Source organism: Squalius cephalus (assembly GCF_949319135.1).
Source record: "Squalius cephalus genome assembly, chromosome: 23".
In the NCBI taxonomy this organism is placed as follows: Eukaryota; Metazoa; Chordata; class Actinopteri; order Cypriniformes; family Leuciscidae; genus Squalius; species Squalius cephalus.
This window is the reverse complement of record NC_137144.1, coordinates 19,632,664-19,645,401: the sequence shown is the minus strand read 5'-3', so window position 1 is coordinate 19,645,401 and position 12,738 is coordinate 19,632,664. Positions and strand designations below refer to the sequence as shown.

General features: G+C 41.5%; 1 protein-coding gene across 1 annotated transcript; it reads left to right on the top strand.

Annotated features, from left to right (window-relative positions):
* Positions 1-1,064: 1,064 nt before the first annotated feature.
* LOC307151586 (uncharacterized protein) lies at positions 1,065-8,057 on the top strand. Its single transcript, XM_079859680.1, has 3 exons — positions 1,065-1,393; positions 2,122-2,339; positions 7,232-8,057. Exons 1-3 carry the CDS (start codon positions 1,376-1,378, stop codon positions 7,335-7,337), a joined length of 342 nt encoding a protein of 113 aa, XP_079715806.1. The 5' UTR covers positions 1,065-1,375; the 3' UTR covers positions 7,338-8,057.
* The last annotated feature ends 4,681 nt before the right edge of the window (positions 8,058-12,738 follow it).

The following is a 12,738-nucleotide window of genomic DNA, read 5'->3' as shown; positions in this document are numbered from 1 at the left end:
CTAGTGAATTTATTTAAGATTAGGGTAGGGTTGGAAATATTATCATGATCAGTTCTGAATAATTCAACAATACCTTTCACTCACATTTGATGGTTGCAGATCTAACAAAACATTTATAGGTTTGAATAGGCTACTTGAAAGTTGCTTCTGGTTTTTGTGTGACCGACAAGCTCAAAATATTCACATTTTTAAAAAGATTCTAATGATGTTTTTTTTATTAATATACTCCTGCTTTATGCCATTGTATATAGTCCTGCTTTATGCCATTTGTCATTTTTATTTGCTTTTCCATGTATTTGCTTTTTTATGTAATCTAATTCATTCATTCATTCATTCATTCATTCACTCACTCATTCATTTTAGCACCATACCATGTAAAGAATCAGAGCACGTGAACCTGCTTTTCAAAAAGGCATAAAAAATGTCCCAAAAATGTTAAAATGAAAACATTTTTTAAAAGATTCTGAAGATCTTTCTTTTAGCTTTTAATTCATTTATGCCTGCTTTTACCATTGTATTCACTTTTATTTGCTTTTCCATTTAATTGCTTTTTGTCTGTTCAAATGTAATCAAATTATTTTTTTAATAATATTTTTAATTTATAAATATATGTATACTGTTTATTATATTTATTTATTTATATTTGTATTCATTCATTGTTTGTTTGTTCTATTTTTATTTACGTTTTTCATTTCTAATACGTTCAAAAGTTAAAGTTTTTTTAATTACTTAATTACATTTTCTTTTCCTTTTATTTACTCTGTCAAAATGGGATTAAAATCATAGTTTTCAATGTATGTATGTATTTATTTATTGTTTGTTTGTTCCATTTTTGGGGGCTTTCCAATATTTCTAGTTTATTTTAATTAATTGAATAATTTATTATTATATCGTAATATACGTAATCCATGACCCACTGTCATTTTATAGCAGCCTCATTATCTGTAAAGCATGAGCTGCTTTAATTTATGTTTGTGGGCTACACAAAGCTTCTCTCCCAGGAGCACGTCGCCCAGTTCACAACACCCTTTGTTCTTAGAAAGGTTCTTTGTTCCCTCCTACGAGATTCTAAATTTACCCACCAGAGACAAAAGGTAGCGTGATAATTAACTGCATGTCACCACTGCTGAGGACCTGAAACGTGAGACACCCTCTGCCCATTGTTGTGTCCAGTTCAGGGCAGTGGCGGAGTGACATCACTTGGTGATGTCAGGTTCCGAGGGGCGGAACTGGACCGCCAGGGCCCCTGTGATTGGTCTTCTTGTGGCACCTGGCAAGAGAACAGGTATAAAAGATCTACGCTCAGTCAAAGCAAGCAACATTTTAAGCATAATTCTGCAGCATCCCTAGGACGACCTGATCTGAGTTGGTTACCATGGCAACTGTTGTACCGGTGAGTACTTGGAGAACAAGAATGCTCTTTTCGAGTTTAGATGAGTTGATTATTCACTTCAATAACAGATGGTCCAGATAGAAGAAACAATCTCTTAGAGAAATTTAGGGCTCATGTTGCACACCAAAAAGTATTTGTTTTGTTTTATTTTATTTTAAATTTTATATTATGTTTATATTATTTTATTTATTTACCAATTTTGATATTGTTATGGTGATATTTAAACGGTAGATTTTCATTTTAGACACAACTATGACTTATATGTTCAGCTTGTTTGTTGTGAAGAGGGTTAGAAGAGGTTGAGAATTTAAAAATGGATTGCTATTTAATACAATAGTGTCTGTGGTGGTGATACCAGTGAAATAAAAGACATGCACTGGATCACTTAACTTATTCTCAGTTCGGTTAGTTTGAGTTTTCTTTGTTCTTGGCTGGGTCATGTTCTGTCAGCACTATTGGTGTGGATGTATCATGTCTGTGCTCTGGGCCGATCAGGTGTCAAGTAAAAGAATCTGTGTGTCTTCAAGTTTATTGTATAGAGTCGTGTGTGTGTGTGTGTGTGTCAGGGCTTTGGTTTCTTAGGATGTAGTTAATTAATCGTGTCCTTGATGTTAAGCCAGTACCTTGTCGAATGATTTTCTTTTCAACGGGTTAATTCATAGAAAAGGTCTCCAAGTCCCGATTTCATGCAACATAATTCTATATCTTTGTTCTTGTTGTTTTTTCAGTTTGCATCCTGCTATGGCAGCAGCAGCGCTCAGCTCTTTGGGAGGGGGGCTGGTGGCGATTACATGTCCCTTTTCAGTTACAGAGGGCCAAGAGGGGCCCCTCGCCCAAGTCTGACGTGCCACGCTCCGAAGATGACACTGCGTCAGATTTGTCGCATGTTGCGTATAATGCGGCAGCTGCGCAATAAAGAAGCAGCGGCCGCTGCTGCAGCAGCCAGGTGAGGCTTACATTCCCAAATACTCATTATCTCTCAAAAGAATAGTTCACCCAAATATCTCAATTCAATCATCATCTTCTGTTATCTTCATGTAGTTCCAAACCCATATGACCTTCTTTCATCTGTGGAAAACACACACATTTTTTTTTTTTTGCAGAAAATGTAAAGTGAATGGTGACTATGGTCCAACAATTATTAAACATAAATGTTAATATATAAATAAATAATATAGTGGAAATATTTATAAATATAATAATGTAATTTTTTTGCATTTGCAATTGATGATTAAAGACTTTTTATTTGTGGGTGAACAATACAAATGTTAAGTATAATTTAATTTAGTATATAATTGCATATATATATATATCATTGAACTGCTCTGTTAAAAATTAATTAGTAATTATTAAATTTATACATTCAATTTGTTTTATACAATAATTTATAATAAATTTGAACTTAATTTGCTGCATAATTTGCCAGTTACTTTGTTAATTTTTAATTCACCTGTGAAATTAGTTCCAAACGAAGCCACTTCAGTTAACAGTTGTGTGTTTCTGAGCAACACAATGCAAGGGAACGAATTGTTCTTTGTCTGTGAAAGAATCGACTAATTGTGTGATTCAGACACACCATGGACTCCCGTTACAATGTAAACTCATCCGTGATGGTCCTCGAGGGTCACTTCCAAGTCGGATGATCTCGAGTCCGGTGCTTGCAGCGCTTGCAAGTTTCGTCGTCCCAGGTCCATCGTCTCCAGAGCCAGGCCAGATTCTCCAGCCGTTACTGTCGCCACGCCAGATTCTCCAGCTGTCACTGTCACCACGCCAGATTCTCCAGGCCTCACAGCCGCCACGCCAGATTCTCCAGGCCTCACAGCCGCCACGCCAGATTCTCCAGCCGTCACTGCTGCCACGCCAGATTCTCCAGCTGTCACTGCTGCCACGCAAGATTCTCCAGCCGTAACTGTCACCACGCCAGATTCTCCAGCCGTCACTGCTGCCACGCAAGATTCTCCAGCCGTAACTGTCGCCACGCCAGATTCTCCAGCCGTCACTGCTGCCACGCAAGATTCTCCAGCCGTAACTGTCGCCACGCCAGATTCTCCAGCCGTAACTGTCGCCACGCAAGATTCTCCAGCCGTAACTGTTGCCACGCAAGATTCTCCAGCCGTAACTGCCGCCACGCCAGATTCTCCAGCCATCACTGTCGCCACGCCAGATTCTCCAGCCATCACTGTCGCCACGCCAAATTCTTCAGCCGTCACTGTCGCTACGCCAGATTCTCCAGCTGTCACTGCCATCACACCAGATTCTCCAGCCGTTACTGTTACAACGCCAGATTCTCCAGCCATCACGGCCGCCACGTCAGATTCTCCAGCCATCACTGCCGCCACGCAAGATTCTCCAGCCGTCACTGTCGCAACGCAGATTCTCCAGCCATCACTGCCGCCACGCAAGATTCTCCAGCCGTCACTGTCGCAACGCAGATTCTCCAGCCATCACTGCCGCCACGCCAGATTCTCCAGCCGTCACTGTCCCCACGCCAGATTCTCCAGCCGTCACTGTCGCAACACCAGATTCTCCAGCCGTCACTGTCGCAACACCAGATTCTCCAGCACTCATGGCCGCCACGGCAGATTCTCCAGCCATCACTGTCGCAACACCAGATTCTCCAGCCCTCACGGCCGCCACGACAGATTCTCCAGCCGTTACTGTCACAACGCCAGATTCTCCAGCCGTTACTGTCACAACGCCAGATTCTCCAGCCGTCACGACCGACACGCCAGATTCTCCAGCCGTCACTGTCCCCACGCCAGATTCTCCAGCCGTCACTGTTGCAACACCAGATTCTCCAGCACTCATGGCCGCCACGCCAGATTCTCCAGTCATCACTGCTGCCACACAAGATTCTCCAGCCGTCACTGTCGCAACGCCAGATTCTCCAGCCCTCACGGCCGCCACGCCAGATTCTCCAGCCGTTACTGTCACAACGGCAGATTCTCCAGCCATTACAGTCACAACGCTAGGTTCTCCAGCCGTCACGGCCGCCACGTCAGATTCTCCAGCCATCGCAACGCCAGATTCTCCAGCCGTCACTGCTCCCACGCCAGATTCTCCAGCCGTCACTGCCGCCGCGCCAGATTCTCCAGCCGTCACTGTCCCCACACCAGATTCTTCAGCCGTTACTGTCGCAACACCAGATTCTCCAGCACTCATGGCTGCCACGCCAGATTCTCCAGCCGTCACTGCTGCCACGCAAGATTCTCCAGCCGTCACTGTCGCAACGCCAGATTCTCCAGCCCTCACGGCCGCCCACGCCAGATTCTCCAGCCGTTACTGTCACAACGCCAGATTCTCCAGCCGTTACAGTCACAACGCTAGATTCTCCAGCCGTCATGGCCGCCACGCCAGATTCTCCAGCCGTCGCAACGCCAGATTCTCCAGCCGTCACTGCTCCCACGCCAGATTCACCAGCCGTCACTGCCGCCACGCCAGATTCTCCAGCCGTCACTGCCGGCACGCCAGATTCTCCAGCACTCACGGCCACCACGCCAGATTCTCCAGCCGTCACTGCCGCCACGCCAGATTCTCCAGCCGTCACTGCCGCCACGCCAGATTCTCCAGCACTCACGGCCACCACGCCAGATTCTCCAGCCGTCACTGCCGCCACGCCAGATTCTCCAGCCGTCACTGCCGCCACGCCAGATTCTCCAGCACTCACGGCCACCACGCCAGATTCACCAGCCGTCACTGCCGCCACACCAGATTCTCTAGCCGTCACTGCCGCCACGCCAGATTCTCCAGCACTCACGGCCACCACGCCAGGTTCTCCAGCCGTCACTGCCGCCACGCCAGGTTCTCCAGCCGTCACTGCCGCCACGCCAGATTCTCCAGCACTCACGGCCGCTGTACCTGAAGCAACTAAGGCTGCCCCAAGGCATTTCAAAACTAGCTTCCAGTGTAGGGGACCCACCACTGATGGGGACCCACCAACATCGTCCTTAAGTCCAGCACACCTGAGTCTGGGGGTCTCAGAGGTTCTCCCACCGTCAGCTGCACTTCCTGTAAAGGCAGTTGCCATCTTGTGTATTTGTGCCTAACCTAACCCTAACCCACACTTGGCGGCAGTGTCCACTCCAGCTCCTCCCAAGGCGGCAGAACCTCCAGAGGCAGCAGTGTCTGCTTGTGAACTCTCTTTTTGCCCTTACATGACCACGGAGGTCATCCCTGAACTCCCTGTCTTCTCTGACATGACCACGGAGGTTATCCCCGAACTTCCTGTCTACCCTAACACAATGATGGAGGTCACCCCTGAACTCACTGCCTACCCTGACACGGCCACAAAGGCAGTCTGTGAACTCTCTGCCTGCTCTGAATTGGCAAAGGAGGCCTTTTCTGAATCCTGTGTGTTCCCTGTCATGGCCAAAGAGACGTTTCTGACCTCTCTGTGCTCTCTGTTACAGTCCCGCCTGCTCCAACTTGGTGGGCTTCTGCCCTGCTGTGGTGGATTCTATCCCTGCCGGATCTGCTGTGGTGGTCTCCAGTTCCGCCTGATCAGCCGTGGTGGTAATTAGTCCCATCTGCTCGGCTGTGGTGGTCATCTGCTCAGCCATGGTGCTCTCCAGCTCCGCTGAGATGGTCTTCAGTCGCGTCAGCTCCGCCCTGGCCACCTGACCTGCCGGTTCCACCTCCGGTCCACCTCCCTCCTGGACTTTTTGTTGTCTTGTTGAAGAGCATCTGGAAACCACTCTTTAAATGGGGGGTTCTGTCATGATTCCTGTCTTGTGTGGACTTTTATGTTATTTCCTGTTTTGGCCATGGTTTGTAGTCCTTGGTAGTTTTTCTTGTTCATTAGTTCTTTGATTGTTCCCAGGTGTGTTTTGTTTGCCAAATACTGTTTATGTATATATAACCTTGTGTTTCTCATATTCCTTGTCTGGTGTTGTCCTCTATGAATGTGTCGTGCATATTTGTTTCAGTTTCTGGATTTTCCTGTGTTTGTATTATTTTGTTCTTTACCCGGTTTCTTGTTATTCTCTGCCTGAATTTACTTACATTTTTCTGTTTAATAAATATTAAACTGCATCTGGATCTAACACCCTGTCCTTACTGAAACAGTCACGTTACAGTTCCTGAATGAATCTGTGTTTTGTACGAATTAAAGGCTGCATCGGAAATCACATACTCACTTGAGTAGGTACTTATTTTAAAATAAGTAATTATTCACGATTGCTAAAAAGTATGTTCTATATAGTATATATAGATCCGCACATAATCCATCATGTTGTTACTGTCAGTTGACATACCGACGTCAGTTGTGTCACTTCACTGCCATTAACGAATCCTCTCCCGTCATGGGATAGTAAACTGACCATTGTATGCACACTTTAGAATCTCACCGATAGTAAGTCATCTGGTAATTTTGCTTACTCTTATATGAGGACTATGAATTTAGACATACTTCTTTTCTCAAATATGCTGATTTCTGTAAATGAATGCAAAACTAAATGTATCTTGCGGCACAGGGTGAGTTCAGTATGTACATTAACGACGATTTGAGACAAATATAATGCCAATTTAATATAAAACTATGTAAATGGCGCTCTGTGGTGTCGCAGGATTTTGAACAGGGTTCTGTGCCGAACCATGGATGGGGAACGGTGCGGTTTTGAAGTTGAGAACCCTAATAAAGACCGATACCTGTCGCCACCTACTGGCGTAACTTCCAGTCTGTCAGGAACTTGCACAGACAAGCAGAGAGATGAAAACACTAAAAAGTGTGCTGTTTGTTCTCATCAGAAACTGTTAAATAAAATAAAATGTAAAATAAAATGTATGAATCAATTGATTATAATATATTTGATATTTACCTTCTGTGTTTCTGTTTTACAGAAAACAGGCCTCTCCTCCCAGCTCACCTACAGTCAAATCGGAGAAGCGATGCTTACCTGCCTGTTTTCGACGTAGACGTAGTAACAATATCAAAAGAGTGAGTTAAGCGTCCAGCATCTCCAAAACCTCCCAACAACTTCAGCCCTGTGGGAGTTTACAAATTGGGGAAATGGAGCCAGACCTCACTCTACACAGAAGACTGAAAGTGAGGGACCAAGACATCACGTTCTACAATCTTGTTGGATTCTTTTGTTGGGAGGATTTGACATGCAGCAAATCTGGTTTTAAAGGGAAGAAGTCAAGCAGATCTTTAGGTGCCCTGAGTGCTGGAACTCTATCTTACATAATGACACGAGTTTTTTATATGTTTTTTTTTTTTTCCTGGACTAGTTTGCACTCATAGAACTCGAATTGTGCAAATCTATGAAATTCCAGTAGGGTCAAACAGTTTTGTGTGCTTCTATCTGTAATTAAACCAGCGGAAAGTCCTCATCAGGGTTGAAATACGACACAGCTATTTGTTTGTTTATTTATTCATCTGTTTGTTGGTTTCTGTGTGGGACAGGGGGCCCAAACTTCCTTCTATCTCAAAGAGGTGTGATGGAAACTTAGAACGGTGTGCATTACTGTGTTGAAACTAAAACTGCCACACTGTACACAACTTGTGTGTGACAAAATTGTGAATTTACAGATTTCCTATTTATCTGCCTTAGATTAACCTTTCAATAATAAAACACCTACATGATTTCAAAAGATGAGTGACATTCACGTGATTGAGCACAAATAATCATTAACTCAACTTCAGATTACATGCACAAAATTTCGAGATTAGCCGTAAACGCTTTAAAGTTTCCAGTATAAAATTTATTTGGAAATGTTTTCTGGGCTATTTTTACCGCTTAAACAAATAATTAGCATATCATGACTGATTTTAGAGCATCAGAAATGTTTGTGAATTAATAACTGAATGAATGATTCGATGTACACTGAAGAAATGATTGAACCCCTCATGTAATACTGCTCAGAAACTTCAGTAAACATTTTATTTGAATTCAAGTCGTCATTCATCATTACTGCATGCTAAGAAGAAAAGACAGAGTTTTATACTGTTAACACTTTTGGGAATGCTCAAATGTTTGAACATTTCTGCATAGCCTTTTATGAACAACACAATAACAATGCTACCACATAAAATAACTTTTGAACTGCTAAGAATAGTTTAGATAACAGAAATTAATACTTAAAAATATTGCATAAAATAGAAATCTTGTTATAGATTAATATAAATTACAATCTAAATCTAAATTACAAGATACCTGAACAGACAAATAAACTAAATAAAGTATTGACATATTAAAAAGTAAAGTCATATGACTCTCGTTCTTCTGTGGAAAAGAAAAGGAGAAACTTATTGCAGAAAGCCCAAGCTGCTTTATTTCAGTCACCTTTATTTATTTACTACTGGCCAACAGCTAATGTTCACAACTGTTCCTTTTTTAGAAAGAAATGGCATCCATTCAGGATTTCTAGTCAGGATTTAGACCATATCATAATACTGAGACTGCTCTCATTAGTTGCAAATAATTTGCTCTTATCATCTGATCGTGGTTGTATCTCTCTGTTAGTGTTACTGGATCTTAGTGCTGCATTTGATACCATTGAACACAAAATTCTTTTGAATAGACTCGACAATGATGTTGTCATTAGTGGAATTGCATTCGCAAGGTCTCAATTTGTAGCAGTAAATGAAAAGGTGTCATATCGATCCCAAGTTCAGTATGGAGTACCGCAGGGCTCAGTACTAGGACTGTTGCTTTTCACCCTGTACATGCTACCATTGGGAGATATCATTAGGAATAATAGCATTAGTTTTTACTGTAACGCTGATGATACTCAGCTGTATATTTATTCAGCTAACGAAATATACCTATGTACAAAATTTACAAAATTCGATACAATGAAAGTGAATGGTGACCACAGCGGTCTGAGTAAAACAACTTAAATTTCAGCCTTTTCCCCACAGAAAGCTATCATCTGGCTTCAGAAGACTGGCTTCAGAATATAGTGCAAAAGTTGCATGAACCATGAATAATTTATGGTTCTTTTGGAGCTTGGAATCACCTGGTATGAAAGAACATAACATGAACATTCTTCAAAACATTTTCTTTTGTATTCCACAGAAGAAAAAAAGCTATTTGGGTTTGAAACGACGTGAAAGTGAATCAATAATGACAGAAGTTTTATTTTGGGGTGAAATGTTCCTTTCAAGAGGTTGAGCTCACCTCATGGCTCCGCTGCTTATGAATTACAATGGCTTTCCAATGACAGGTGAGGTCATCATCATCATTCACCGCTGACTGGACATCACAGACTGTGGTACAAACAGGCCGTGCTGAAAATTTCATGGGGAAGATGTTTCTGAACGTGAGCTGTTGGGGAGTCAGGTTGTAGGACAGGAAGCAAGGGATCAGGTGTCCTTTTTGAGCAGGAAGTGTATCTTGAGATCTCTCTTACATTAGATGTTGGCCTGTAGTCTAAGGCAAACAAACTGATGCTATAAATAAACACATCTGAAAAACAGCCAAGTTTGAGTTTAAAAAAGATGCACACAATGGCAACCACTTACCTAAATCACAAGCTCTGATCTGATTGGCTGGCCTCATGCAACTTTTAAGAGTCTGTGTACATTTTTTAGTAGTCTGCCTGGAAACAAAGTTGTGTTTATAGGTACTGGGCCACAAAATGTAATTTTAAGTAAAATGTCCTCTTTTGAGAAAAATCACTAGGTTTGCCAAAGTCTCTGCAAGCTTTGTGCCAGCATCAAATGATCAAAATATATTCAGAAGCTGTCTCATTTTGGTCACATTTCTCTATATGGAAATATAATCCTAACCCTACCCATAACTTATCCTAAAACCAGAAGGAAATAACACTGATGTAGAAGCATCTAACCCTGGTTGTAAGCCTAAACTTGACATAAACTGTAAACTTGTCCCTCAGATCTGATTGGTTGATTGGAATTTTGATCATTCTTGAACTTGGTAACCCCCCCCCAACTGTCTATTATGATGACATCACTGATTTCAGATTTACCCGCCTCAAACTGTGTAAAAATAAACTGTGGTTAGTTTCATGTTTTGCATGTCGGTCAGATGATCTCTTCCTGTTTAACCATATGGTACTTAGCCGGAACAATCTTTCAAGTGGATCACAATGTCAATAATCAAAAGTCTGGTTGCATGAGACTAATGACAAAATAATTCCAGAAAACACACAAAGTTTAAGTACAAATTGTCAGCTTTATAACAGTAGTATTTCCGTGTAAGGTTTTGATAGCGCGGCTGCAGCTATACACCAGGAAACAGGTTTGGAGATGAATCTCAATCATTCTTACTAGGAAATCCATCCTTCTGTTTTCTCAAGCAAGATATCCTATCACTGAGTCATCTTGTAAAAATGTGGTCACCAGACCAAAAGTATGTTTAGACAGCTTCATAACAGATAACATTTCTGCCATTTCTCAGTTCATTTCAACCTCACACCACAATGAAATATGAAACTCTTCAATATTGGTATCAGTCCTTTAATTTCTCAAAATTACTCCTCTTATTACCTTTAAAGAGATAGTTTAATTAATAAAAATTGCCCTCATGTCGTTCCAAAGCTGCTTTCTTTCGTCCTAGAATATAGATATTTTGTATCCACACGATGTTATTTTGGACCCCATTGACTTTCATTGTGTGGACCTCAAAATATATATATATTTTTGCAGAAGAAAGTAAGTCTTACAGTGTTGCAACAACATGAGGGTAAATAAATTATGACAGAATTATAGGTTTTTCGGTGAACTATCCCTTCAAGTGACTTTGTGAATTTGTTTACCCAACCACCCACTCATCAGCGTAATTGGTGGATGTGGTTTACGTTAACCACATTGCCAAGTGTTCCTTTCACCTCCGAGTGACCATTATGTGTGGCAGAAGTTACGTAAGGACATTATCCAAGTCACTTTATCAAATGTTGGAACATGAAGGTAATGATGTGGCAGGTAATGTGTCTAAACCTCATTTTAATTTCACTTTGGTCAACCAACACAACAATTATTCAGTCAAGACGTTGACAAGCAGGTACCCAAAATGGCTCTACAGGTTTTTGGACTTGAAATATGTAATTCTCCTTTCTGACGCAAGATTCACTCAGAAATATTCATGTCGGAGTCATGCATGGGGATCTGTTGGTCAAGGTCAGGGTCACGGAGGGCAGAAGTAAGCACACGAGGCCCAGACATGAATAATGATGAGTCTCTCTGTTTAACACTGAAACTGAGAAGAGGGTTAAAAAAAGAACTAAACACAAGTAAACAATGACCTGTGGAGGTAGGCCGGACCGCTGTGGACTGCACTGACCAAGGAGGTCTCGGAGAAATCGAGTCATCCCATGAGCCAACAGTGGACACTTGAGCCCTTGGTGTCACAAAGGGCCGCTATCGAGACGTGTCCCAAAGCGCGCTCACGTGGTGTTGAGTCGCTCACACATAAGATTGGCATATAAAATTGCACTTTGGTAAAAGCTATCCTTTCTTTTGTATTTTATAAAGGCAAAGTGTTTTGGGAGATTAGAGTCTATAAAAACGTCTAATTATTTAATCCCTCTGAGGAAAAAAAAAGTTGAATTGCCTTATTTTAAGCACAACATCTCTTGAATACAAAAGACCTGTTATAATGACACAGAAGGGCGTGGGTGGGAGGGAGCCAGAGCCAATTAATTAACCTGGCTGGTAAAAGGCATATCACATAGCCAAAATATTGCTAAACATTAGAGATGAAGTGATCATGTTTCACACAACACGAAGCGCTAACCTGGTCTCAAGCACCAGTCAACACTCAACCATAGAACATGAGGATTTTGTTTTACAAAGCTAACACAACGATGTTTCCCTTTCGAAGTGCCACAGGAAATGTACACTTTTAAAAATAGATTTCTTATTTCCTGAAGAAAATGTCATATTTTGTTTTAATATGTTTTCTTTTTATGAAAATATCGCTAAATTTGTCTAAAACGTTTTCGTCGAATGTAATATTTTAGTATTTAAGTTCAAAATTAATTAATTATATATTCAAACATTTTATAGATTAACTCTAAGACATTTAACAAAAAGATGTGAAAGCCTGATTTCCTAGAATAACATGTACAGTATTGCTTTGAATTCTTTTTATAACATTGTCGCTGTTTTAGCGCGTTGCTATGTAAAAAGCGTAACTTACTCACAACGTGACTTGTCATTTACACGATCTGACTAGCACGTAACTTGAAGTTCACTTGTGCATTCACGTCATGTACGGAAGAGGTAGGCCTAAGTGATATTACGTTTATGTTATGTATGTGTTTCGGTTTGTTAATTAACCTGGACGTTTACCGATGTTATCAAGCAGATCAATACGAAACAACATACTTGGTAGATTTTGAGTATTGTTAGCTTGTTTCGTTTTTTTTTTTTTTTTTTTTTT

Excerpts from the sequence above, each read along its gene's own strand:
- LOC307151586 (XM_079859680.1), top strand. Across the intron at positions 2,340-7,231 it reads GCCGCTGCTGCAGCAGCCAG|AAAACAGGCCTCTCCTCCCA; the intron begins GTGAGGCTTACA and ends TCTGTTTTACAG.